The sequence below is a fragment of the Delphinus delphis genome, chromosome 7 (genome assembly GCF_949987515.2).
Source record: "Delphinus delphis chromosome 7, mDelDel1.2, whole genome shotgun sequence".
NCBI classification, from domain to species: domain Eukaryota; kingdom Metazoa; phylum Chordata; class Mammalia; order Artiodactyla; family Delphinidae; genus Delphinus; species Delphinus delphis.
In genome coordinates this window covers 53,968,091-53,995,741 of record NC_082689.1, presented here as the reverse complement: position 1 = coordinate 53,995,741, position 27,651 = coordinate 53,968,091, and the positions used below count along the sequence as shown (strand labels likewise).

At 34.7% G+C, this 27,651-nt stretch overlaps 1 protein-coding gene across 6 annotated transcripts in view; it reads right to left on the bottom strand.

The window, feature by feature from the left end:
• SESTD1 (SEC14 and spectrin domain containing 1) overlaps positions 1 to 27,651 on the bottom strand; it is a 137,072-nt gene that overhangs the window by 34,109 nt on the left and 75,312 nt on the right. For all 6 annotated transcript variants that reach the window (XM_060016512.1, XM_060016511.1, XM_060016513.2 and 3 more), the window contains 3 exons: positions 11,464 to 11,577; positions 5,063 to 5,160; positions 2,798 to 2,853 (listed from right to left, as the gene is read on the bottom strand). In XM_060016512.1, coding sequence (XP_059872495.1) covers positions 2,798 to 2,853; positions 5,063 to 5,160; positions 11,464 to 11,577 — 268 coding nt within the window. The remainder of the gene's footprint in view (positions 1 to 2,797; positions 2,854 to 5,062; positions 5,161 to 11,463; positions 11,578 to 27,651) is intronic.

Sequence of the window (27,651 nt, the reverse complement as noted above, 5' to 3'; positions counted from 1 at the left end):
TAGGCTAGGCTATGATGTTCGGTACTTTAGGTGTATTAAATGCATTTCAACATGATATTTTCAACTTACGATGGGTTTATCAGGATGTAATCACATTGTAAGTTGAGGAAGATCTGTGTCATATATACTATATATGCCATACTACATAGTAAGTATATAGTATATATGGCATATATATTTTCTAGACCCAATTATCTTTCTATCTATCACATTCTTGTTATTGGTGGATTCACTCCTCAGGACATTGTGCCAACCATTTCTCTGTAGAGTACAATTATAATCTGGGATTTCTGTCTGATGGTACTAATTAGTATGTTTTGTCTGATAGTACTAATCAATACTAAGCATTATGTTGTAGGATTTCACTATTAATCCATAACCTTAATCATAGCACCTAAAAGAAATGTTGGTGTGTAACAAATGTATGATTAAAGGGAGAAAGTCTTTACTACTGGTACAAAATAACATTTAAGTAATCTCTATTTATATAAATTTCTACAACATATTAACTGTGAATCGTGAGGGGCCACACTAATGTACGAACTGCACTCAATGTTATTTGATTACAGCAAACTCATGGAGAAAATCACTCATGCACAAGAAGTTAAAATTATAGAATGTGCAACATCTAAAGCTGTAAGTATAACATTAACAATTTTACAAGATGACGCTGGTCAGACCACTGATGTCCAATTTCAAGATGACTGTCAGAGCTGACTATGCTGTTTCTGCATGTAGCCCCCTCCCTCCGTCTGTAATAGCTCCTGCCCACTGATCATCAGTCGGGGAGGAGGGAGTTGGCCTTTGAACAGGAGTCTGCCCTACACCTCAGTTGCTGGCATCCAAAACAAAGAAAACTATCCTTTCCATCAAAAAAGAAAAAAAAAAAAATTTTTTTAAGTGAATAAATTGCAAATTGTTTTTCCAGGATAATACTATTCCAATTATCATTAAGGAACCCAAAATACGCAGACATTTAAATTCTCTTCTCTTCATCTCTATTCAAGAAAATGTCCTAAACTTAAATGGCTTTAAATAATAGAAACAGTTTTTATTATGATTTGGAGGTATTTCCAATTTCTGAAGAATATCCAAGATTGTTTTAAACGTCCCCATTTTATACTCTTTCTACTTTAAGAGTCAATAGCATATTAAAAAGGACTTAGTGACGTATACAGATAATTCTAAAATACAAATGTAACAAGTTTCTGAATTCAATGGCTTAAGCAGTTTTTAAAACAAATATAAACATGGAACTAAGTTTTGAATCTAAAGCAATATTTTTACTGACAGTCTCTTGTACCTTCTAAACATGCAGTAATTCACGGATTACAATTATTTCTTTGTTCTTTCAGGAAGTAAGATCTAAATCGTACTGAAAAAACTCGGGAAAACTGAATGGATACAACGAAGATATTCAGAATTTATTTCTTTACTCTTTGTTATACTCTATAATTGGAAGGACACCTGTTTTGAAGACTTATGGAAAGTCTTTCTATATATATACACACACACATTCATATTCTTTTTTTTTTTTTTTTTTTTTTGCTGTACGCGGGCCTCTCACTGCTGTGGCCTCTCCCGTTGCGGAGCACAGGCTCCAGACGCGCAGGCTCAGCGGCCATGGCCCACGGGCCCAGCCGCTCCGCGGCATGTGGGATCCTCCCAGACTGGGGCACGAACCCGTGTCCCCCGCATCGGCAGGCAGACTCCCAACCACTGTGCCACCAGGGAAGCCCACATTCATATTCTTTACATATATAGTTCCATAAAAGTCATTAAGATCAGAATATATATATTTTTTCTTCTTTGATGACTGTTACCTTTAATGTGCTCCTTGTGGATACCATTTACATTAGAGAAGCAGAACCACATAATGATTTCAAAGACCATACTTCGAAACCAAACTGCCTTGGTTAAAGTCTCAAATCTAGCATTACTAGTTGTGTAATCTGCCCAAGTTACTAAACCTTTTAATGCCTCAGTTTCCCCATCTTAACATTGGGGTGACAACAGTACCTACTTCAGTGGGTTGTAGTGAAGCACAAATGAGTTAGCATACATAAAGTGCTTAGAATAGTACCTGCTATGCAGTAGGATTAGAACTATGCCCTATTAGAAAAATATATTGGAAATAAAATTAAGGTATTTTCATTTAAAAGAATTCCAATGTGTTCTCTAGAATCTGTGAAACTACTACTAAAGCTATTGGGGCTGGAATATACAAACCATGCAGCACTGAACACACACTACGTGAAAGGCCATTGCAAGGTGGTAAGTGTTTTTACACAGATGATTGTAAAACAGTACAACTAGTGGCTTTGGATTTAGACCTTTTTTTAGTGCTATGGTGGTAGAACTTAATAGTTATTTGATCTTGAACAAGTTTTTTAATATCTCTAAGCCTTGGCTTCCTCAAGTAGAGAAAATAATACTAATTATCTCAAGGAGTACTTAGAAGAATGAAATATGAAAATACATAAAAGTACAATGCTAGAAACACAATGCATATTCAATAATCCTCATAGCAAACCCATCAAACAGAAATTTTTATCTTCATGTCATAAAGAAATAAATTCAAATATTTCAAGATAATTGATCATTATTAATAATTTTTAATATTGTAGAGTTTATTAACACACTCTTAGGCTAAACCAAAGAGCAGTTTGAAACACTTCTCCTTCAGTTTCTACAACATAATACATACTCAAATCAATGCTTATTTCATGAGCCAATTAATGTATGGTTGGTTTAATGGATTATGATTATCACTGATAAATATGTTTTTTCATCTTACCTGTCTGAAGAACAGTTTCAGGATCAACTGATGGAAGAAAGTTTAAATCCACAGACCTGGCAAGCACCAAAAGAGTATTTTTTTTTAACTATATGTATTTCTATTTATATAACTTAAAAAAATCCTTTACATATACTTACCAAAACAGGGGCCTACAAATATGAAAATATGAAGCATACTGTCCTACCAGGCTAATTTCTCTTAAGCATCAGGAACCCATTACAGATAATTAAACACTAGTAGTCAAAAAAATATCTATGTGATAAAAAACAAAATATACTACTTGGAAAAATATAATTTATCATTATTAACTACAGTATTATTTCAAGTATATCAAAGGAATCCATTTTATTATTTTTCCACTGGATATCTGCTTCAAACTGAAATTTGTCACTATATAATAATCCAGAAACGTTAACATTAAAATCGTGTGCAGCCATCCTCCAATCCAAAGTTTACCTATCTATAGCAATCTTGATATTCATATGTATGTGTACCCTAGCAGATGTACACTCTTTATGTACTAATTATGTTTCATTTGCAGCTGGACTATGGGCTTTATTTTCTTAAACATATATGGAAAGTGGAGAAGATGAAGGAAAGATAGAGTACCTGGCAAATCAAAGCCTAGGGCCTTGCTACTGTAACTGACAGGTCTTGCTCTATACATTTCACTTTTGTCAACTGATCTAGGCCTTCACCTCTTGTATAGCTCAGATGTTTCCTGAGGACTGACATAAAGAAGGTGATGAAAATTTGCAAGAGGGACTTCATTGTGTGGGGTTTAAAAGAGACTAAGTAATAACACTTGAGTTTCTTAGGGAGGGATTGGCAAATACAAGATTTCACTTGACACTTCATGTAGTCACACAAACCATCGTTTCCCAGTGTTTCCCAAAACACTGAATGAGATACTACTGAGTAGAGAAGATGGGGTTCCACTGTCATGTAAGTACGGGAAATTTTAAGAAAGCAATTAAACAGGTTTCTTTACTGCAACACTTTCTCAGAACATGTAATCTGTAAATGTTTACAGTCATTCCCAGAGAAGGAAACATAGTAAACAGCATTAAACTCTATGACCATGAACTCATTTTCTACCAGTACCCTCTTAGGATGTCTTTCCTGGAGAACATGATTTTGAGAAACACCAGATTTACTCTGCTGGACTACTCAGAAAGCAAGAGGTTTGGCAAATTTTTGTCAAGTAACTTGAGTGATATTTTCAATTCCATAGTATATAAGTATGTGTGTGTGATGTCTATACACACACTCACATATTTACATATATGTAAAATTGTTATTTACATTCTTATATGGCGTCTATCTATAAGATAGTAATGTTCCTAAATGTTTGTTGTAACTTTAGATTTATATTCAAACCATTTGTTTTCATATTTTTACTTTATTTTAAATCAAGATTTGGTGTTAAACTATGATCTTCTCACATCCCTCCTATATCATTATCTCAGTCAACTGGTCTGCGACTATATTTGGATTCATGGAATAACAAGATGCATTCTATCAAGGTTCCATTGTATTTTCAAGGTCAGATTCAAAAGAGATAGACAAGGATGAGTGCTGATCCTTTCAAATTTCCTAATGAAAAATTACTGCCTAGTGACTACTTTGTTACTGAGGATTAATTTGCTTCCTACAGTACTTTTTACCTGGGGAGAGGAAATTGGTCTGAAAACTGTTGAGGTTGAAAAGTTCAATGGAAATCTGTAAAATGATAAATCTAGGTAGTTACAATTAGATCCAGTGTCATAAAATACTAAATTCCTGAAGGTAAACTCATGAATATCACATATTTTACAAGGATGTAGGAGTTCCACAAGATAGGCATTTAAGTGCTAACATATGTAAATAAGGTTATAATGATTTTATTTCAAGCTGCAACCTTTTCCATATTCTTTACAAGCAAAGTAAAACTCTAAAAAGGCAGAAAATTGTTTCCTTCTGAAAACATGTTCTTGCAAAATAATTATTTTACACAGTGTCAGGAAAAGGTAAATATATTATTATTCAACAAAATTAAAAGTCTTCTGTAAAGAAACCTGGATTCAAATCAATAAATTTTATATGTAAAGCAAATTCTCAAGTATTAAAAAATAAATTTAATACAACTTTTATAGGCCAAGTTTGATTGAATGGAGGCTTGCTTACCTTAGTTCTCTTGGCTTGCATTAACAACAGAGGTTATCTTTTAACACACTAATTATAGCTTTGCAAAGGTGTAATTGTAGGACACTAGACACTTACCTTTCTTTCTCTTGCTGATTTCCTTTATCACTTCCATTGTTAATCAAAGCAAGTTCATCTAATAATGATGTAGATTCCTTTGTAAACTTCTCAAAAACCTAAAGTATGAGATTTTATTAACATGTTAAGGATTATCTTAAAAGTTGATATGTACATAAGGATTTTCAACTAAGAGCAACAGAATTAGTCAAGCAGGATTCTGGTTCCCTCTCTGGACCTCATTTAGTACACTTTAATCACCAGACCACACAGCATAGACAATGCAGACAATGAAGACAAAATTAAAACAATGAAGACAAAACTGCTTCCTAAAACAATGAATAGTTTTAATGGATAAAGAATTTTTTTAATTTAAACACATTAAGAAATTATTTTTATTCCTGATACAAGTTTATATTTATTCCTATTCCCTTGAGAAATATGTGTACCAACAACAGTTTTAACTACATGAACATTATTCAGACCAGTTCTAACCCTCTAATTCCAGTTAAAGAACTTTTCTTTATGTTATTCTATTAATCATTCTGGTTGCATGTTAATACTTAAGTTTTATATATAAGCATGTAGCATAAAAATAAATTAGTTATAATCTTAACATGATTTCTTAAAATATTTCAAAAAAGGGATTTGGGCAACTCTGCTTAGAATAAAATAGACACTCATTGGTTTTATATCATTGTTCAAATATGGTGAAAACAGAACTGGTTACCCATTCTCAAATATCCAAAAGTTCATTATTCTTAAAAAAAAATTAGCATATAATCTAATGTGAGCAAATTTTAAGTTTTTTCTTTTAGTCCCTGGCAGTTCAATTAAACAATACTACATTATACAGAGTGGCAAATTTCCAAAGTCTGCCCCGAAAAAGAAGATATATTTTCAGAAATGAAAACCTTAACCTGTCAAACTGCTTTTCAACTCATATTGCTGTCTAAATATCCTCTCTGAAAATGGTGTATCAAGGGCAGACAGAAGAAACAAGAAGAAAACAATCCTGAAGCCTGTGGAATGAAAACCACATTCACAGAAAGACACACAAAAGGACATGCAGAGGACTATGTACCAGATGACGGAACAAGATAAAACCCCAGAAAAACAACTAAATAAAGTGGAGATAGGCAACCTTCCAGAAAAAGAATTCACAATAATAATAGTAAAGATGATCTAGGACCTCGGAAAAAGAACACAGGCAAAGATCGAGAAGATGCAAGAAAGGTTTAACAAAGACCTAGAAGAATTAAAGAACAAACAAACAGATGCACAACACAATAACTGAAATGAAAAATACACTGGAAGGAATCAATAGCAGAATAACTGATGCAGAAGAACAAATAAGCAACCTGGAAGACAGAAAAGTGGAATTTACTGCCACAGAACAGAATAAAGAAAAAAGAATTAAAAGAAATGAAGACAGCCTAAGAGACCTCTGGGACAAAATTAAATGCACCAACATTCATTCAAATGCATTACAGTCTCCCAGAAGAAGAAGAGACAGAAAGGAACCGAGAAAATATTTAAAGAGATTACAGTCCAAAACTTTCCTAATATGGGAAAGGAAATAGCTACCCAAGTCCAGGAAGTGCAGAGAGTCTCAGGCAGGATAAACCCAAGGAGAAACACGCCAAGACACACAGTAATCAAATTGACAAAAATTAAAGACAAAGAATTATTAAAAGCAACAAGGGGAGAGATATGGGAACATATGTATATGTATAACTGATTCACTTTGTTATAAAGCAGAAACTAACACACCATTGTAAAGCAATTGTACCCCAATAAAGACGTTTTAAAAAAAAAAGCAACAAGGGAAAAACAACAAAGAACATATAAGGGAACTCCAATAAGGTTAACAGCTGATTTCTCAGCAGAAACTCTACAAGCCAGAAGGGAGTGGCATGATATATTTAAAGTGATGAAAAGTAAGAACCTACAACCAAGATTACTCTACCCAGCAAGGATCTCATTCAGATTCAACAGAGACATCAAAAGCTTTATAGACAAGCAAAAACTAAGAGAATTCAGCACCACCAAACCAGCTCTACAACAGATGCTAAAGGAACTTCTCTAAGTGGGAAACATAAGAGAAGAAAAGGACCTACAAAGACAAACCCAAAACAAATAAGAAAATGGTAATAGGAACATGCATATCAATACTTACCTTAAATGTGAATGGATTAAAAGCTCCAACCAAAAGACACAGGCTCACTGAATGGATACAAAAACAAGACGCATATATACGTTGTCTACAAGAGATCCACTTTAGATCTAGGGACACATACAGACAGAAAGTGAGGGGATGGAAAAAGATATTCCATGCAAATGGAAATCAAAAGAAAGCTGGAATAGCAATACTCAGATAAAATAGACTTTAAAATAAAGAGTCTTACAAGAGACAAGGAAGGACACTACAAAATGATAAAGGGATCAATCCAAAAAGTTATAACAATTCTAAATATATATGCACCCAACACAGGAGCATATCAATACATAAGGCAAATGCTAACAGTTATAAAAGAGGAAATCGACAGTAACACAATAATAGTGGGGGACTTTAACACCTCACTTACACCAGTGGACAGATCATCCAGACAGAAAATTAATAAGGAAACAAAAGCTTTAAATGACACAATAGACCAGATATATTTAATTGATATTTATAGGACATTCCAGCTGAAAACAGCAGATTACACTTTTTTCTCAAGTGCCCACAGAACATTCTCAATGATAGATCACATCTTGGATCACAAATCAAGCCTCGGTAAATTTAAGAAAATTGAAATCATACCAAGCATCTTTTCTGACCACAATGCTATGAGATTAGAAATAAATTACAGGGAAAAAAAAGTAAAAAATACAACGCATGGAGGCTAAACAATACCTTACTAAATAACCAATAGATCACTGAATAAATCAAAGAAGAAATAAAAAAAAACCTAGAGACAAACGACAACAAAAACACGATGATCCAAAACCTATGGGATGCAGCAAAAGCAGTTCTAAAAGGGAAATTCATAGCAACACAATCCTACCTCAAGAAACAAGAAAAATCTCAAATAAACAATCTAACCTCACACCTAAATGAACTAGAGAAGAACAAAAAAAACCCAAAGCTAGTAGAAGGAAAGAAACCATAAAGATGAGAGCAGAAATAAATGAAAAAGAAATGAAGGAAACAATAGCAAAGATCAACTAAAACCTCGTTCTTTGAGAAGATAAACAAAACTGATAAAACTTTAGCCAGACTCATCAAGAAAAAGAGGGAGAGGATTCAAACCAATAATATTAAAATGAAAAAGGAGAAGTTGCAACAGACACCTCAGAAATACAAAGCATCATAAGAGACTACTACAAGCAACACTGTGCCAGTAAAATGGACAACCTGGAAGAAATGGACAGATTCTTACAAAGGTAGAAACTTCCAAGACAAAACCAGGAAGAAATAGAAAATATGAACAGACTAATCACAAGTAATGATATTGAAACTGTGATGAAAAATCTTCCAACAAACAAAAGTCCAAGACCAGATGGCTTCACAGGTGAATTCTATCAAACATTTAGAGAAGAGCTAACACCCATCCTTGTCAAACTCTTCCAGAAAATTGCAGAGGAAGGAACACTCCCAAATTCATTTTATGAGGCCACCATCACCCTGATACCAAAACCAGACAAAGATACTACAAAAAAAGAAAACTACAGACCAATATCACTGATGAATACAGATGCAAAAATCAACAAAATACTAGCAAACAGACTCCAACAACACTTTAAAGGATCAAACACCATGACCAAGTGGGATTTATCCCAGGGATGCAAGGATTCTTCAATATATGCAAATCAATCAATGTGATATACCATATTAAAAAACTGAAGAATAAAAACCATATGATCATCTCAACAGATGCAGAAAAAGCTTCTGACAAAATTCAACACCCATTTATGATAAAAAACTCTCCAGAAAGCGTGCAGAGAAGGAACCTACCTCAACATAATAAAGGCCAGATATGACAAACCCACAGCAAACAGCATTCTCAATGGTGAAAAATGAAACCATTTCCTCTAAGATCAGGAATAAGACAAGGATGTCTACAAGGATGTCCACTCTCACCACTATTATTCAACATAGTTTTGGAAGTCCTAGCCACAGCAGAGAAGAAAAAGAAATAACAGGAATACAAATTGGAAAAGAAGAAGTAAAACTGTCACTGTTTGCAGATGATATGATACTATACATAGAGAATCCTAAAGATGCCACCAGAAAACTCTTAGAGCTAATCAATGAATTTGGTAAAGTTGCAGGATAGAAAATTAATGCACAGAAATTTCTTGCATTCCTATACACTAACAATGAAAGATCAGAAAGAGAAATTAAGGAAACAATCCCATTCACCACTGCAAAAAAAGAATAAAATACCTAGGAATAAACCAAGGAGGTAAAAGACCTATGCTCAGAAAACTATAAGACACTGATGAAAGAAATCAAAGATAACACAGATAGATGGAGAGATATACCATGTTCTTGGATTGGAAGAATGAATACTGTGAAAATGACTATACTACCGAAAGCAATCTACCGATTGAATGCAATCCCTATCAAATTACCAATGGCATTTTGTACAGAACTAGAACAAAAAATCTTAAAATCTGTAAGGAGACACAAAAGACCCTGAATAGCCAAAGCAATCTTGAGAGAAAAAAACAGAGCTGGAGGAATCAGACTCCCTGACTTCAGACTATACTACAAAGCGACAGTAATCAAGACAATATGGTACTGGCACAAAAAAAGAAATACAGATCAATAGAACAGGATAGAAAGACCAGAAATAAAACCACACACCTATGGTCAACTAATCTATGACAAAGGAGGCAAGGATATACAATGGAGAAAAGACAGACTCTTCAATAAGTGGTGCTGGGAAAACTGGACAGCTATATGTCAAAGAATGAAATTAGAACACTCCCTAACACCATATACAAAAATAAACTCAAAATGGATCAAAGACCTAAATGTAAGCCCAGCCACTGTAAAACTCTTAGAGAGGAAAACATAGGAAGAACACTCTTTGACATAAACCACAGCAAGACCTTTTTTGACCCACCCCTAGAGTAATGGAAATAAAAACAAAAATAAACAAATGGGACCTAATGAAACTTAAAAGCTTTTGCAGAGCAAAGGAAACCATAAACAAGATGAAAAGACAACCATCAGAATGGGAGAAAATATTTACAAACAAATCAATGGACAAAGGATTAATCTCCAAAATATAGAAAAAGCTCATACAACTCAATATTAAGAAAACAAACAACCAATCAAAAAATGGACAGAAGACCTAAATAGACGTTTCTCCAAAGAAGATATACAGATGGCCAACAGGCACATGAAAAGCTGCTCAGCATCATTAATTATCAGAGAAATGTGAATCAAAACTACAATGAGGTATCACCTCACACCAGTTTGAATGGACATCATCAGTAAATCTAGAAACAACAAATGCTGGAGAGGGTGTGGAGAAAAGAGAACCCTCTTGCACTGTTGGTGGGAATGTAAATTGATACAGCCACTATGGACAACAGCATGGAGGTTCCTTAAAAAACTAAAAACAGAATTAACATATGACCCAGCAATCCCACTACTGGGCACATACCCTGAGAAAACCATAATTCAAAAGGAGTCATGTACCACAATGTTCACTGCAGCACTATTTACAATAGCCAGGACAAGGAAGCAACCTAAATGCTCATTAACAGATGAATGGATAAAGAAGATGTGGCACATGTATACAACGGAGTATTACTCAGCCATGAAAAGGAACGAAGCTGGGTCATTTGTAGAGACGTGGATGGACCTGGAGACTGTCATACACAGTGAAATACGTCAGAAAGAGAAAAACAAATATTGTATATTAACGCATATATGTGGAATCTAGAAAAATGGTACAAATGAACTGGTTTGCAAGGCAGAAATAGAGACACAGATGTAGAGAACAAACGTATGGACACCGACGGGGGAAAGCGGGGGGTGGGGTTGTGGTGGGATGAATTGCAAGATTGGGATTGACATATATACACTAATATGTAAAAAATAGATAACTAATAAGAACCTGCTGTATAAAAAAAATTTGGTGTATCAACTAGATTACCTCTCAGGAAATTATGCTGCTGTTATTCAACTCAAAAGATTTACAACTTTGACTATAATACTGCTACTAATGACAACAGTAATAGCTAATATTTGTGAGTCTGACTCCAGAGTATATGCCTTCAAGCATTATGCTATCATATGGTATGCATTATATTTCTTTAGTTTTGTAAAAAGTCTACCTTTCAGTTGATTAAAATTAAAAAGCTATCAAAATATGTCTTATTTATATATAATAACATGTTTCTCATTGTAATATACCAACCAGCCTCTTATTTAACCAGTCCATATGATCATAGGTGAGACTCCCACCAAAATCTTCTGTTAACTGGCATGGTTCTATATAACGAGTCAGTTTATTGGCAGACACTAAAATAACCTAGAAAGGTAAAAAGAAAGAAAAAAAAAAAACTTAGTCACTATTAATGTCCATGAAAAGTGATGAGGAGGTAAAATTGATTAGCATATGCAATACTATTTCCAACATGATGAAATATTACATAGATATTTATTTAAATAATACAACAGCATTTAAAATCAATTCAATAAATTGTGGCTGTTAAGAAATAAGCTATCACAAACCATTTATAATAACACATTATAAAAAACAAGAGACATTAGTAGCTCAGATGAAATATTTTCAAATCTTATCAATATGAATAATTTCTTGGTAGTAAAAATCAATCCCTTTAGTACAAAGATGTATTCGTCAAAGAATTTTCACATGGTCTTAAAATTAGCTAGGTACACTACAATAATAAGTACAAATGAATAATAAATCTGGAAATCAAAAAATGATATACTTTTCTAACATGAAATTTCTCTATCATTCCTTTGATTATATATTAACAAAACATATCCTCTAATAGTAGAGTAAAACTCAGGATAACATATACTAATATTTAATTTGAAAAACAGAACTAGAAAGTAGGGAGAAGTTCAGAGAATTCATAAACTTGAAACTTACCTGTTAAAATGATACTCTTTAAACTTTAAAAGATTTCAAATACAAATTACAAAATGAACAAAGATACCATTTTAGCACTAAATAAAACTTCAATGAAGATATACATGAGTATTAAAAAAATACATATGTGGGAGAAAGATATTCAAATGGTAGTGTTAATGCAAAAGACTTGATAAGAAAAATAACGTGTCCAACTGGAAAGAGCACCATTCCCACCCTAAACAACAACAAAGCCCAGATAATCTACAAAATTAAAACTTTTCTGAAACTCCTCAGAGAGCTGAGGTCACAGAAAAACCAACTAGTCTGAATATGCAGAGAAGACAGGCACCATAGAGAGAGCGGTAGAAGGGGTGACTATCAAATGTGAGGAGCAAATCTTTGGGGATGATGCAACTATTCTGTATCTTAACTGTGATGAAGGATTTATGACTATATCTGTTTGTCAAATCTCAAAATTGTAGGCTAAAAAAGGAATTTTACTGTATGTAAATTATACCTTGATAAACTTAACTTTAAAAAAAAGGGAAGGAATAAACTCAACAACATAAGGAGGACTTGTGAAAGAACTACCAGGAAAAGAAAGAAGGAAAAGAAAAATTCAGAAACATACCCAATATGCAAAACTAGGTATATCCATACTATATATGAAGTTGTAATGTAAACAGTAAATAAGGGGAAATAACCAAGACTACAAAATGCTTTGCTAAAAGGGTGGAAGGGGAGTCACCTTAGGAAGATAACAAAAACATGGTATCAAAAGTTCATAAAAGGGGACTTCCCTGGTGGCAAAGTGGTTAAGAATCCACTGCCAACGCAGAGGACACGGGTTCAACCCCTGGTCCAGGAAGATCCCACGTGCCGTGGAGCAACTAAGCCTGTGCACCACAACTACTGAGCCTGCGCTCTAGAGCCCATGAGCCACAACTACTGAAGCCAGTGCGCCTAGAGCCCATGCTCTGCAACAAGAGAAGCCATCTCAATGAGAAGCCCACACACTGCAATGAAGAGTAGCCCCCACTCAATGCAACTAGAGAAAGCCCACACGCAGCAAAAAAGACCCAATGCAACCAAAAATAAATAAATAAAAAATAAAATAAAAAATTTTTTAAAGTTCATAAAACTATCAGAGAAAAATAAATCCTGTCACAATTAGGGTTTATAACAAATTGCTATTGATAACACATTAAATGCCTTGGATGCTTATGTTAGAAAAGAAAGGCTAATGAATAATGAGCTAAGTGACCTACCTAAGAAGTTGGGGGGCAGGGAGTGGGAGGAGAACAACAGAATACATCCAAAGAAAAGAGAAGGAAGGGGAGAAATTAAGAAATTAATAAAGCCAAAAGTTGTTCCTTGAAAAGACTAAAATGAAATCAACAAAGTTCTGATAACGTAAAGCAAGAAGAAAAGGAAAGTACACTTAAATAACACTAAGAATAAAAAGAACATGGCTACATAGACAGCAGTGATTTAAAAGATACAGATGGACACAGGACATGCTTTTGTCAATAACTATGCAAATTTAGAAGAAATGGACAAATTCCTATAAAAAAAGTAATTTATCAAAACTGACATAAAAAAACCCCAGAACACCTATAATCAATGAGGTGAAGTGAATCACTAGATTCTTTTCATTTTCAATGATCATACTGTTAGTGGTAGTTTTAGCATTGCTATTCAGAGATCACTTGATGAAAAAGACAGCAAATGATTAATATGCGTTATTCTTATTCCCCTAACCCTCATGTCCTTGAGAAAACAGAATTCTTGAGAGGGAAGACAGGAAAGGGAAAAAGTAACCCTATGGTCTTCAATTTGAATTGGAAGTATCAGATTAAACTCATGATGTATTTCATTTTAAATAAAAACATGCACACTCACATAATATAAATTTTCTAGTTCTGTCCACTGCAATGTTTAGAAATAATGACAAAGGCATTCTGTAGAAATGCACACTCCTAGCATCCCAGATTGTTGTCTTCAAACACTGTTTCCCCCTAAACGTAATCTAGGTTCCTTGGAGAAATGGCCAGTTCTAGATCTGGGGCTGGAAATACACATGGTGACCTTGTAACATCTTCCCATTCAAATATCAAGAAAGCCATCCAAAACTTTTAGGGTTGTGCCAAAAGGTCCGGAAAAGGCTTCCACTGGCCAAATAAGTAACAATTTGCTTATCAATTCAAATTCTTTAATAAACTAAAGGATCTAGGCATTGAACATCAATGGCTGCCAATATCATAAAAAAAGGCTACGAGCCTCATGATCAAGGAAACATCATCACCAATGAACAGCCCTGGAAAAAGAAATTCAGGTCTTAATCTAATCAACTGTTTGAATCCAACTATGAATTCACGGAAATACAGAGATGCAAAAGAGGAGAATGATATGTTAAACTATACCACGTGGATGCTCACTGAAACAAAAAATCCTGTAAAACACATATCCTGGTCTCCCCAAGAAAAAAAAAATTGTGTAAGAAAAGAGAAAGAGAAATTGAGATTAAAAAGCTTAATTTAATGGACTAACTCAAAATTCCACAACCAATAATAAGAGAATTACATATTCTTTTTAAGCAAACAAGAAATATTTTAAAACTTGAGTGTATATTAGGTCATAAGGAAAACCTTGGTACATTTCAAAGGAAATAACTTCTAACGTTCTATCACCACAATGAAATTAAGTTAGAAATCAATAACCAATCAAATCAGAAATCATTAACAAGATTTTAACACCTATCCATTTGGAAAGGCATCTCAAACCAAGCACAATATCTGGACAGTATCTGGATCCTAATTCAAAGAAATAAATCAATCTGTGTGCATTCACAATTTATGTATAAATTTATGAATAAATTTTAAAATATATTATTTATACAGAATATTTTTATATATTACTAAATCCTTTCATAACATTCATCAAATTTGATACCAACTGGCTCTTTGATATTAAGGAACTGTTTATTTTAAGGCATGTTAATGGTCTTGGGCTATATTTTTTAAAAAAGAGTCTGCAGATATTCAAATGTCTTAAATTTCCTTCACTATAACATCCCCAGCCTTCCTTGGGTGAAGTGGATAGGGGTAAGGATGGGGCAGGTGGCCCATGGGTTGACAGTTGTTGGAACTGGGTATAGGGATACATGGAGTTAACTATAATATTCTGTTTACTTTTTGATGTGTTCATAACTCCTTATAATAAAAATACTAAAAAACTAAAACACATATAAATCTCTTTTAAAAAAACCTTCCCAGAAAGAAAATACCAGGCCCAGCCAATTTACAAGTGAGTTTTAAAAATTAAAGAACAAAGGATCAATCAAGATGGCCAAGGAGGAGTACGTGGAACTCACTTCCTCCTCATGAACACATCAAAAGTACATCTATATGTGAAACAATTCTCACTGAAGATGAACTGGAAACTGGCAGAAAGACTCCCATACAAGAAAGGCTATAAGATCCACACGGAATCAGGTAGGAAGGGAAAAGACATAATAAGGTCGGGAGCTGTGCCCCTGAAAGGGGAGACAGAAGAAAAGAAAGATTACATGGGTGGAGACCCGCCCTGGGGAGTGAGCAGTTCAAGCCACAGACTGGGCATCTCACTCTTGGGGTCCAACACAGCGGGGACAGGCCCGTGGTTGGCTGGAGGATTGCTGGGACTAACTGGAGGAGTATGGGAAGCCTGGACTCCATTTGTGAGAAGCATGCATGCTGGTGTGCCCATGAGGCAATGCGGAGAGAACAGAGTGAGGACCGTCCAGTGGCTGCAGGGTTTCCTGTGACTGCCTCAGTGCATATCCCAGCCGAAGCCAAGCAAAGGCTCCAGGTCTGCTTACTCCATGTTGCAAGACGTACTGGATCTAGGGGGTCACACGACCAGGAGAAAGCTCAGTTGTGGATTCAGAGGCAACTCGGTTGCAGAGAGCAGTGACAGCCACTCTTGGCACATACTCAGGCAGTGCATCAGAAGCAGCCCAGAACTCTGACAGCAGTCATTCCCCTACAGCTCACTTCCCAATACACGCTGAGACCACAAGGCCCCACCTGCCCTGTGGTGTGGCTTCACGACAGGGCAATGGTGGCAGAGGCTGTGGGTGTGATTGGCTGGGGTCTGAATGAAGGGGGAGAAACAACTGCTGGCACCTGCAAGGCGGTGCAGCTTAGAATCTGTCTGCAAGCAAAATAAGCCAAGAGTGCACACAGGCCCCATTTGCTTCAGCACTCCCCCACTCTGGGTCAAGGGTCATGGTGCTGGGAAAGTAGAAAGCACACACTTAAGGGGAACAAAGTCAGAGCAGGCCTGACCTTCAGGGCTTCTGCTTCACCAACTTGGGATCAGACCCCACACCTGAAAGGCCAGTGATGGCCACTGAGCAGAGGAGAAGCCTCGTCTCACACCCGGCTACAGCCCTGGCACCTCCACCTCCAGCACCACCTCTTACCAAGGTGATAGTGGCCATTATACCCTGAGGAAAGACATGACTGGCATCCACGTCAAATCCAGCTCTCCAACCACTGGGCACTGGGCATATGCAGTCTGTACATGAACGATCCCGCAGAAGGACAAACCTTTAAGACACAATAGGTAACTATTTCACCAAAATTCATAGAGACAGAGAAAGTTAAGTAAAATGAAAGGCAGAGGAACTGGTCTCAAATGAAAAAGCAAGAGAATAACCAGGAAAAAATAATGAAACAGAAATGAGCAATTTACAGAAAAAGAAATCAAAGCTTTAGTAATAAGAATGTTAACTGAATTAGGGAAAAGAATAGATTAACACAGTGAGAATTTTAACAAGGAACTAGAAAAAAGCAAGAAAAACCCAATCAGAAATGAAGGATTCAATAACTGAAATAAAAAACACACTAGAAGGAATGAATAGCAGGCTAAGTGGTGCAGTCTTCTGCACAGAATAATGGCAATCATCCAGTCAGAACAGCAAAAAGAAAAACAAATTTTTAAAAATGAGAGCAATTTAAGAGATCTCTGGGATAACATTAAACATATCAACTTTCACATTATAGGGGTCCCAGAAGGAGAAAAGAGAAAGAAGAGGATCAAAAATGTATTTGATGAGATTATGGCTGAAAACTTCCCAATCCTGAAGAAAGAAGCAGATATCTATGTACAAGAGGCACACAGGGTCCCAAATAAGATGAAACCAAACAGATCCATACCAAAACATACCATAATTAAAATGGCAAAAGTTAAAGAGAGAATTCTAAAGGCAGCAAGAGAAAAATAGAGATTCATATACAAGGGAATCCCCATAAGGCTATCAGCTGATTTTTCTGCAGAAACTTTGCAGGTCAGAAGACAGTGGCATGATATACCTAAAGTGCTAAAAGGGAAAAAACTGCAACCTAGGATACTCTACCCAGCAAGATTATCACTGAGGAACGAAGAAGGGACTAAAAAAAAAAACTTCTCAGACAATCAAAAACTAGAAGGGTTCATACTAAATCAACTCTAAAAGAAGTGTTAAAGGGTCTTCTCCAAGTGAAGGGAAGTAAGAATCCATGGAAAAGGGAAAATCTCAGTAGGACAAGCAAATATACAGTTAGGGCTGAGGAACAACCACTTAAATAAGCTAGTACAAAGATTAAAACACAAAAAATTATAACAGCAACTATAACTTTATATAAACAGTGAAGGCATAAAATGAAGATATAAAATGTGACATCAAAAAACACAAAGTGTGGGGCTTCCCTGGTGGCGCAGTGGTTGAGAGTCTGCCTGCCAATGCAGGGGACACGGGTTCGTGTCCCGGTCTGGGAAGATCCCACATGCCGCAGAGCAGCTGGGCCCGTAAGCCATGGCCACTGAGCCTGCGCGTCTGGAGCCTGTACTCCGCAATGGGAGAGGCCACAACAGTGAGAGGCCCGCGTACCGCAAAAAAAAACAAAACAAAAAACCCCACAAAGTGGAAGGAGTAAAATATGTAGATATTTTTGAATGTGTTTGAATTTAAACGACTACCAGTTTAAAACAAATAGGTATAGTTATAAGTCAACATAATTGAAGCCCATGGTAACCACAAATCAAAAACCTTCAACAAATATACAAAAACTGAGAAGAAAGAAACACAAGCATAATACTAAAGAAAATCATCAAACCACAAGGGAAGAAACAAAAAGAAGAAATCAACAGAGAAGAAACTACAAAAACAACCAGAAAACAAGTAATAAAATGGCGATAAGTACATACCTATCAATAATTACTTTAAATGTCAATGAACTAAATGCTCCAATCAAAAGACACACTGTGGTTGACTGGATAAAAAACAAGAGTCATCTACATTCTGCCCATAAGAGACTCACTTCCGTGCTAAAGGTACACACAGACTGAAAGTGAGAGATGGAAATAGATATTTCATGCAAATGGAAATGATGAGAAAGCAGGGACAAAACAGACTTTTTTTAAAAAAAAGGTATAACAAAAGACAAAGAAGGACATTATATAATGATAAAGGTATCAATACAAGAAAAGGATTTTACACTGGTTAACATATATAAACCCAAAACAGGAGCACTTAAATATATAAAGCAAATAGTACAGATATAAAGGGAGAAACTGACAATAATATTGGGTTGGCCAAAAAGTTCATTTCGGTTTTCCCATAAGATGTTACGGAAAAACCAATAAAATAGTAGTAGGGGACTTGAGCATCCTACTTACATCAATAGACATCTTCCAGACAGAAAATCAGTAAGGAAACAGTGGTCTTAAAGGAAACAATATACCAGCTGAACTTAACAGATGTCTACAAAACATTTCATCCAAAAATAGCAGAATACACATTCTTTTCAAGTGCACATGGAACGTTCTCCAGGAATGATCACAAGCTAGTCCACAAAACAAGTCTCAACAAATTTAAGAGAACAGAAATTATATCAAGTATTTATTCCAACCACAACAGAATTAATAAACTAGACATCAATTACAGAAAGAAAAATGGGAAAACCACAAATATGTGGAGACTAAACAACAAGCTACAAAAAACACCTATGGGTCAATGAAGAAATCAGAGAGGAAATGAGAAAATACCTGAAGACAAATGAAAATGGAAATACAACTTTCCAAAATCTATGGGGTGCACCAAAAACAGTTCTAAGTGGGAAGTTTGCAGCGACACAGGCCTTCCTCAAGAAGCAAGAAAAATTTCAAATAAACAACCTAACCTACCATCTGAAGGAATTAGAAAAAGAAATACAAACAAAGCCTGAAGTCAGCAAAAGAAAGGAAATAATAAAGATCAGAGAAGAAATAAATGAAATAGATACCAAAAGAGAGAAGAGATCAATGAAACCAAGAGCTGGTTCTCTAAAAAAATAAACAAAACTGATAAACCGTTAGACAGGCTCACGAAGAAGAGAGAAACCAAATAAACAAAAGAAAAAAAGGAGGAATAACAACTGATACCAGAGATATAAAAAAAAAAATCGCAAGAGAATACTACCAACAGTTATATGCCAACCAACTGGACAACCTAGAAGAAATACACAAATTTCTAGATATGTACAACCTGCCAAGACTGAATCAAAAAGAAATAGACAGGGCTTCCCTGGTGGTGCAGTGGTTGAGAGTCCACCTGCCGATGCAGGGGACACGGGTTCGTGCCCCAGTCCGGGAAGATCCCACATGCCGCGGAGCGGCTGGGCCTGTGAGGCATGGCCGCTGAGCCTGCGTGTCTGGAGACTGTGCTCCGCAACGGGAGAGGCCACAACAGTGAGAGGCCCACATACCGCAAAAAAAAAAAAAAAAAAAAAAAAGAAGAAACAGACAATCTGAACAGACTGATCACTAGTAGCAAAACAGAATTTGTAATTTAAAAAACTCCTAGCAAACAAAAGCCCTGGACTGACTGGATGGCTTCACAGGGAAATTCTACAAAACATATAAAGAAGAACTAATACCAATTCTTCACAAACTATTCCAAAAAACCGAAGATGAAGGAACGATCCTAAATGGATTCTATGAAGCCAGCATTACCCTGATACCAAAACCAGACAAAGACACTACAAAAAAAAAAAAAAATTGCAGGCCAATATCTTTGATAAATATAGATGCAAAAATCCTCAACAAAATACTAGCAAACTGAACCCAACAATATATAAAAAGGGTCATATACCATGATCAAGAGGGATTTATTCCAGGGATGCAAGAATGGTTCAATATTCAGAAATCAATGTCATACACCTCATTAACAAAAGGATAAAAATCACATGATCATCTCAATAGACACAGAAAAAGCATTTGACAAAATTCAACATGCATTCATGATTAAAACTCATCAAAGTGGGCATAGAGGGAACATATCTCAACATAATAAAAGTCAGTTATGATAAACCCACAGCTAACATCAAACACAATGGTAAAAAGCTGAAAGCCTTTCCTCTAAATTCAAGAACAAGACAAGGATGCCCACTCTCACCACTTTTATTCAACACAATTTTGGAAGTCCTAGCAATAAGTGGTGCTGGGAAAACTAAACAGCTACATCTAAAAGAATGAGATTAGATCATTTCCTCACACCATATACAAAAATGAACTCAAAATGGATTAAAGACCTGAATGTAAAACCTGAAACCATAAAATCCTTAGAGGTGAACAAAGAACATTCTTTGACACAGATTGTAGCAATATTTTTTTTGATCCGTCTCCTAAGGGAAAAAAAAGAATTAGTAAATAAAAGCAAAAATAAACAGATGGGACCTAATCAAACTTAAAAGCTTTTTCACAGAAAAGGAAACCATCAACAAAACAAAAAGACAACCTACTGAATGGTAGAAAGTATTTGGAAATGATATGACCAATAAGGAGTTAATATCCAAATAATATGACCAATAAGGGTTAATAAACAACTGATACAACTCAATATCAAAAAACCCAAACAACCTGATAAAGAAATGGGCAGAAGACCTGAACAGACATTTTTCCAAAGTCATACAGACGGCCAACAGGCACATGAAAAGATGCTCAATCTTGCTAATCAACAGAGAAATGCAAATCAAAACTACAATGAGATATCACCTCATATCTGTCAGAATGGCTGTCACCAAAAAGACCACAAATAACAAATGTTGGCGAGAATGTGGAGAAAAGGGACCACATTACATTGTTGGTGAGAATGTAAATTGGTGCAGCCACTGTGGAAAACAGTATGGAGTTTCCTCAAAAAAACTAAAAATAGAACTACCATATGATCTAGAAATTCCACTCCTGGGTACATATCCAGAAAAAAACAAAAACACTAATTCAAAGATACATGCATCCCAATGTTCACAGTAGCACTATTTACAATAGCCAAGATACAGAAGCAACCCAAGTGTCCATTAACAGATGAATGGATAAAGATGTGGGGTGTGTGTGTGTGTGTGTGTGTGTGTGTGTGTGTGTGTATACATGTGTGCGTGTGTGTAAATACACACACGCACACATGTATACATATATAAAATGGCATATTACTCAGCCATAAAAAAAACAAATTCAGCCATTTGCAGCAACATGGATGGACCTGGAGATTATTATGCTTAGTGAAATAAGTCAGACAAAAAAAGACAAATACTATGTTATCAATTATTTGTGGAAGTTAAAATATAAAATGAATAATTATATGTAGCAAAACAGAAACAAACTCATAGATGCAAAGAACAAACTAGTGGTTACCAGTGGGATAGGGGGGAGTGGCAAGATAGGGGTATGGAATTAAGAGATACAAATTAGTATGTATAAAATAGATAAGCAACAAGAGTATATTATACTGCACAGGGAATTATAGCCATTGTTTTGTAATAACTTTTAATGGTGTATAATCTCTAAAAATACTAAATCATTATGCTGTACACCCAAAACTAATGTAATAGTGTAAATTAACTATACTTCAACTAATTGATATCAAAGAACAGATCATTTCAATCTTTTAAAAAAATTTTATTCATTTATTTATTTATGGCTGCATCAGGTCTTAGCTGTTGCAGGCGTGATCTTTCATTGCAGCACACAGGCTCTCTAGTTGTGGTGCACGGGCTTAGTTGCCCCACAGCATGTGGGATCTTAGTTCCCCTACCAGGGATCGAACCCACGTCCCCTGCATTGGAAGGCGGATTCTTAGCCACTGGACCACCAGGGAAGTCTCCCAGATCATTTCTATCTTAAACAAATGCTTCCAAAGAATAGAAATGCAGCGAATACTCCAACTCATATTATGAGACAAGAATAACATTGAAACCCAACAACAATTTGAGAAAAGAAAAAACCATAATGAATGGCAAATATCCAGGTTTAGCTGGTATCAAGTGTCAGCAAAGCTGTTGGGCAGCATGAATTCTTACACAGCAGAAATGCATACATAAATTAAAACACCTTTGGAAAACAATTTGGCATTATCTTGAAAACTTGAACATTTCTATAACCTATGCCTGGATATTCTGCAAGCAGAAAAATCTTATACATATTTACCAGGAGACATATGTAAGAACGTAAACATCATTCATAATGTCAAAAGAATGGAAACAACACAAATGTCCATCAATAGGAGAATAAGTAAATTGTTTTTATTCACAGAATGGAATAACATTCATCAGTGAAAATGAATCAACTACATCTACTGCAAGAATATGCATAAATCTTAAACATATAATGATGAGTGAGAAAAAGCAAGGTACTGAAGACTAAAATCATATTATTTATAAAGTTCAAAAATAGGTGAAAATATATTAAGAATAAACAATATCTTTAAATGGGAACTCTATAGAAATAGATATAAAAGAATAATAAAAGATAAACACTCCCTATTTTCTTCTAAAGATTTTGTCTTTCTCATTTATGTTTTTAATACATACACACACACACACACACACACACACACACATGCACGAGAACATGAACAAAGGATGGGTAGACACAAATAAGTTAGGTGTTAAGGGATGGGGGGTATATGAATGAGACCAGGGAGGGGCACTCAAATTTATTTCAAGCTGTTGATATCTGGATTCTTAGGTTGGGTCGTGGGTGCCCAAGTGTTTTATTATTAAGCTTCATGTTATATGTATTTTTTAAGAATATGTTCTAAATACTATATTAAAATACTAAAAACAGAAAGAATGAACAGAAGTAGGGAATCACTGACAGAAGGGGCACCACGAGATCTCAACTCAGACTGAAGAAAGGGTAACTCTTCTGAGGCAGCAAATAAGGAGGTTAGAGAAAAAATGGACAATCTTGTGGTGGTGATGACAGAAAGCAGAAGGAATTTATGTGCCTCTTTTTTTCCATTAAAAAAATAAAAAAGATATTGAACATCAAATTACATTTTTGGTTAGTTTAATAACAACAAACTATATTTTGCCTATCTATTTTAAAAGGCAATTTAATGCTATCTCTACTATGAAGAGTTTAGCATATCAATTTCACTGTTCTCCTGTTTTGGTACTAATGGGAGCTAATTTAAGATAAACAATAAAAAGAACACAGAAAATGGTTTTCTTAGTGAAAAAGTTGCTAAAGAGGGCCTCTATTTCATCCTCTTGTTCTAATGCAACTTCTTTAGACTACTTCTTAGAGACAGGCATGATGTTAAACATGAAATAATAAGTGGAGTTAGGCCACGGAAACCATTTAATCTGCCACCAACTCCTTTTGGGATCAAGACAGAAACTTCCACACTAAGAAAATTAAACACAATCAGATCCCAGGGAGGGGCTTTTCCTTTCTTCAAAACTGTCAATCTATTAAACAGAAGTATACCAATAATGAAACAAAGAAATATGTATTTATTCCATGAGGAAATAAACTACTTGCTAAATTGAGCATGAATTCACATCTGAAAAGATAACATTTCCAGAGCACTCTCTCCTGAAAAGAGGACTGAATAGAAAACTTAAATAACACAATGAATGGTCTTTTTGCTCTTCTATTTCTGCTCTCCTTATTTGGCACAATATTCAATTTAAGCAGTGAAAACATATCTCTTGAGAAATTGCTATCATGTCCCTTATAATTTGACATTTTAACGTCAAATGTTCAACATTCATTATTTACTGGACATTAAATTTATTTATTAGAAGTATTATTTACTAGAAGTTATGTGTTCTAGTGCTGGGAATATAAGGATAAATAAGTCATGCTTCTACAAAGTAAATGAGCTTTTTATTTCTGCAATATTCCAGAGAGAGTTGTGCACGCTTTTATAAAAAAGAAATAGATTAAAGTTTTCTGGTTTGCTTCTAGAGCCTTTACTGAAAATACTCTAACTAAATCTAAATGTTGTCCCTTTGGTTGTAGTAGCACAGAGGGCCAAAGGCTTTACTAGAATACCCCAAATGATTTCCAAATCCCTTTCCTAGGTTAAACACCATTATATGATAATTGGAAGGATACTGAGTCAGGAGCCAATCACTCCACGTTTGTGCCCTAGCTCTGCCACAAATTCACTGACTTGTAGAAGTCAACCTAAAGGAATTCACTCCAGGCTTATCTCCCTATGTGCCAAAGAAGGCAGCTGCATTAAATTATCTGTGATGTCTCTTTAAGCTCTAAGAGGTCATAATTTTAATGAGTTGTCATCCTATACATTTAATTTGGGCCATTTTCTCTAATATATGACCTGTCTTGCCCAATGAAAAGAGCACTTGTCACTTTCTACCCACTCTGGTTAATCTCACTATTATACTTAAATACATTAAAATCATTTTGCAGTTGTAGTTCCTAAATACAGTAAAATCATTAGCAACAGATTTCAAGTTTAATAAGCCAAAGGGAAAATTCGCAGTTATTGTTATATATGGCAAAAGTTTATTTACATCCGAATATTCCTCTTGAAAGCTTTTCCTAAAAAATCAACTTAAATGTAAATAGTACAGATTCTTTCATGATGTAAAATATATTTGAGAGTATACTATCCCTTACTAAATATAATTTTTTAAATAGTTGGCTAAGATTACTCCTATTATATTTTTACTTACGCAAAACAAACGTTAACAAGGGAACATCATAATTATAGAGACCTGCATAGAACAAATTTTCTCCATCATCACAAAAATTTTATAGAATCCATATTCTTATAAAATTCACTGGTGGCTGTTCTAAGTGAAAACAGTAGATCTGCCATGTAGATATACAGAATTATATCAACAGCAAAGGTATCTCAAAGCTAAATAATGTGAAAAAAAGCGCAATAGTTTAAACAGTCAGCTGACTCAAAACTACCATCACTTCAAATTAACAATTTAGAGAACTATCTACCATGGTGAAATATGTGTTTCCACTGCAGTAATCTCATCTTTACTTGAGAGGAGAAAGTGTAGAGGAGGCTGGCAAAACAGCTATAACTGCTTCTATTTTATTGTATAATACATGTTTCAAAAGAATGAGGGAAACATTTTAGGAAGAGTTTGCAGTAGTATGAAAGAATCTTACTGTATGAAAATGCTGTATATCTAAGAATCACCTTTTTTGAAGGGAGTCAGGAGTGGCATCCTAAAGAGGAAGGAGAAGCCCTACTCCCAGCACACAGCAAAAGTACACTCTTTACAAAGGTAAAGAACTGTTCACCGGCCTTTGGAAAATGACACCACTTGCCAGAATGCAATGTATAAACTACAGACAACTGCTTCCAAGAGGATAAATCAAGTTTGGACAGATAATTTAACTCTATTCTTAAGTGATAGCAAATGTCACAGAGGGATGTGATTTCACAAAAAGAATAAATTCAAAGGCACAAGCAAAAATAAGACACTGCGTTTTTCGGGGGTGGGGTGGGGGAGAGTGGGAGTTTCAGGCCTGAAGTAAAATGTTAAAGAAATGCTAAAAAAAGAAGTTGTGTAGAGAAAGATTTCTGGACAATCTACATGAAAAAAAAAAGAGAAAACTGACACATTTCAGAGCCAATGTGGCAAAACAGATTTGGAATCCCACACTAGGTTATTTTCTCTAAAATCATTCATTGCAGCTTCTTAAACTACAAAATACTAGTAAAATTTCCTATATTCCCTTCTGTTACAGTTCTTAAAGAAGCCACTAATACAGCAAACCTGTACAAAAGTTTAAACATAAAGCAATGCAAATCAGGGAGTTACTTTATTTTATAGGAGATGTTTTATTACCGGCAAAGAGGAAAAAAATGATAAATAAAAAATCCAGTCCCCCAAAGCAATGATCACCAAAATTAAAAACAAAACTAGAAAATAAGAGTCTAAAACATAATATTGAGGTCACATGTATTATGTCTGACCCCTTTTCACCTATGATTCTAAATATGAAAACAAAGAAATAATGACATAACTGTTGAAAATTCTAAAGAAATATTTTCCAAAGCTATAAAAAAGCTAGAATCTTTAGTTAAGTGACTCCTTAACGAATAAGAAATAACACTATGAATTAGGGCAAAAATATTAAAAAGGACAAGACTCTAGGCATTAGAATATTCATTTAAACATCATATAGTCAGTTGTTTATTATCTACTATAAAACTTCCAAATATCTACTGACATTGTCATCTACTCTAATTAAGTGGTTAATTGATAGGAAGACCATTTTTCTAGCTCAAAAGCAAATCTCCTTAAAAATCACACAGTGCCTTGCTTGTGGAGAAGATGGAACCACGAACTCAACATTTCATTTTTTTCAAAAAATACTTAAAATAATACATTTTCCAAAGGTACTGTACATTTTAGAGAACAGTCCACTGCATCACTCTAAAGCAGTACTTCCCAAACAGGTATGAAAATCTTATATCATTCTATAGCATTTTATCACTTTTTCCCAGAACATAATGTAAAAGTAATATACAATGAGCTTGTTTTAAGTTAAAAAAAAGAATTCACTGAATTATTAATATTATAAAATACTGAATTAAAGTGAACTTCATAATACCATCTTAACATATACCAAAGTAAAAGAAAGACCAATTCTGGCTCTTCCCATCTACAAATGGAAGTCATAATCTTTAATTTTAAAATAGTTATGTAAGATACAGAATGAACTGTAAATCATTTTTAAAACTATCTACTTTCATGTTGGATTTTAAGACTACATATAAATTAGGATGAAAAATGGTATTATGCCATCAAAAACAGAGGGGGAAACTATTTTTATAAACTGATCTTTGAAATTTAACTTTTACACTTAAAAAAAGAAATCCAGCTGGTTTATTTTTATAATTTTTAGGTTTCTTTTTAAGCAACTATATATGAGAAAATGTCTGCAAGCCTGGCCTGGTAGACAACTCACTGACTGTGTAGAAAGTCTTTCATTCCCCATAAATGAAGATCCAAATTCGATTTAATCACATTATATACTATCTTTTTTACCATAATTTTTAGAGTACTAAAGACATTATGATATTGAAATAATTTTGATGAAATGAGTACAATTTATTCATCTGGGGATAATTGTCTTGAGGCAAATTTTCAGGATTACCATTCTTATGCTCCTTATTAAGTTGTTATATATAACAAATATCAGTGAATTTTATGGTTT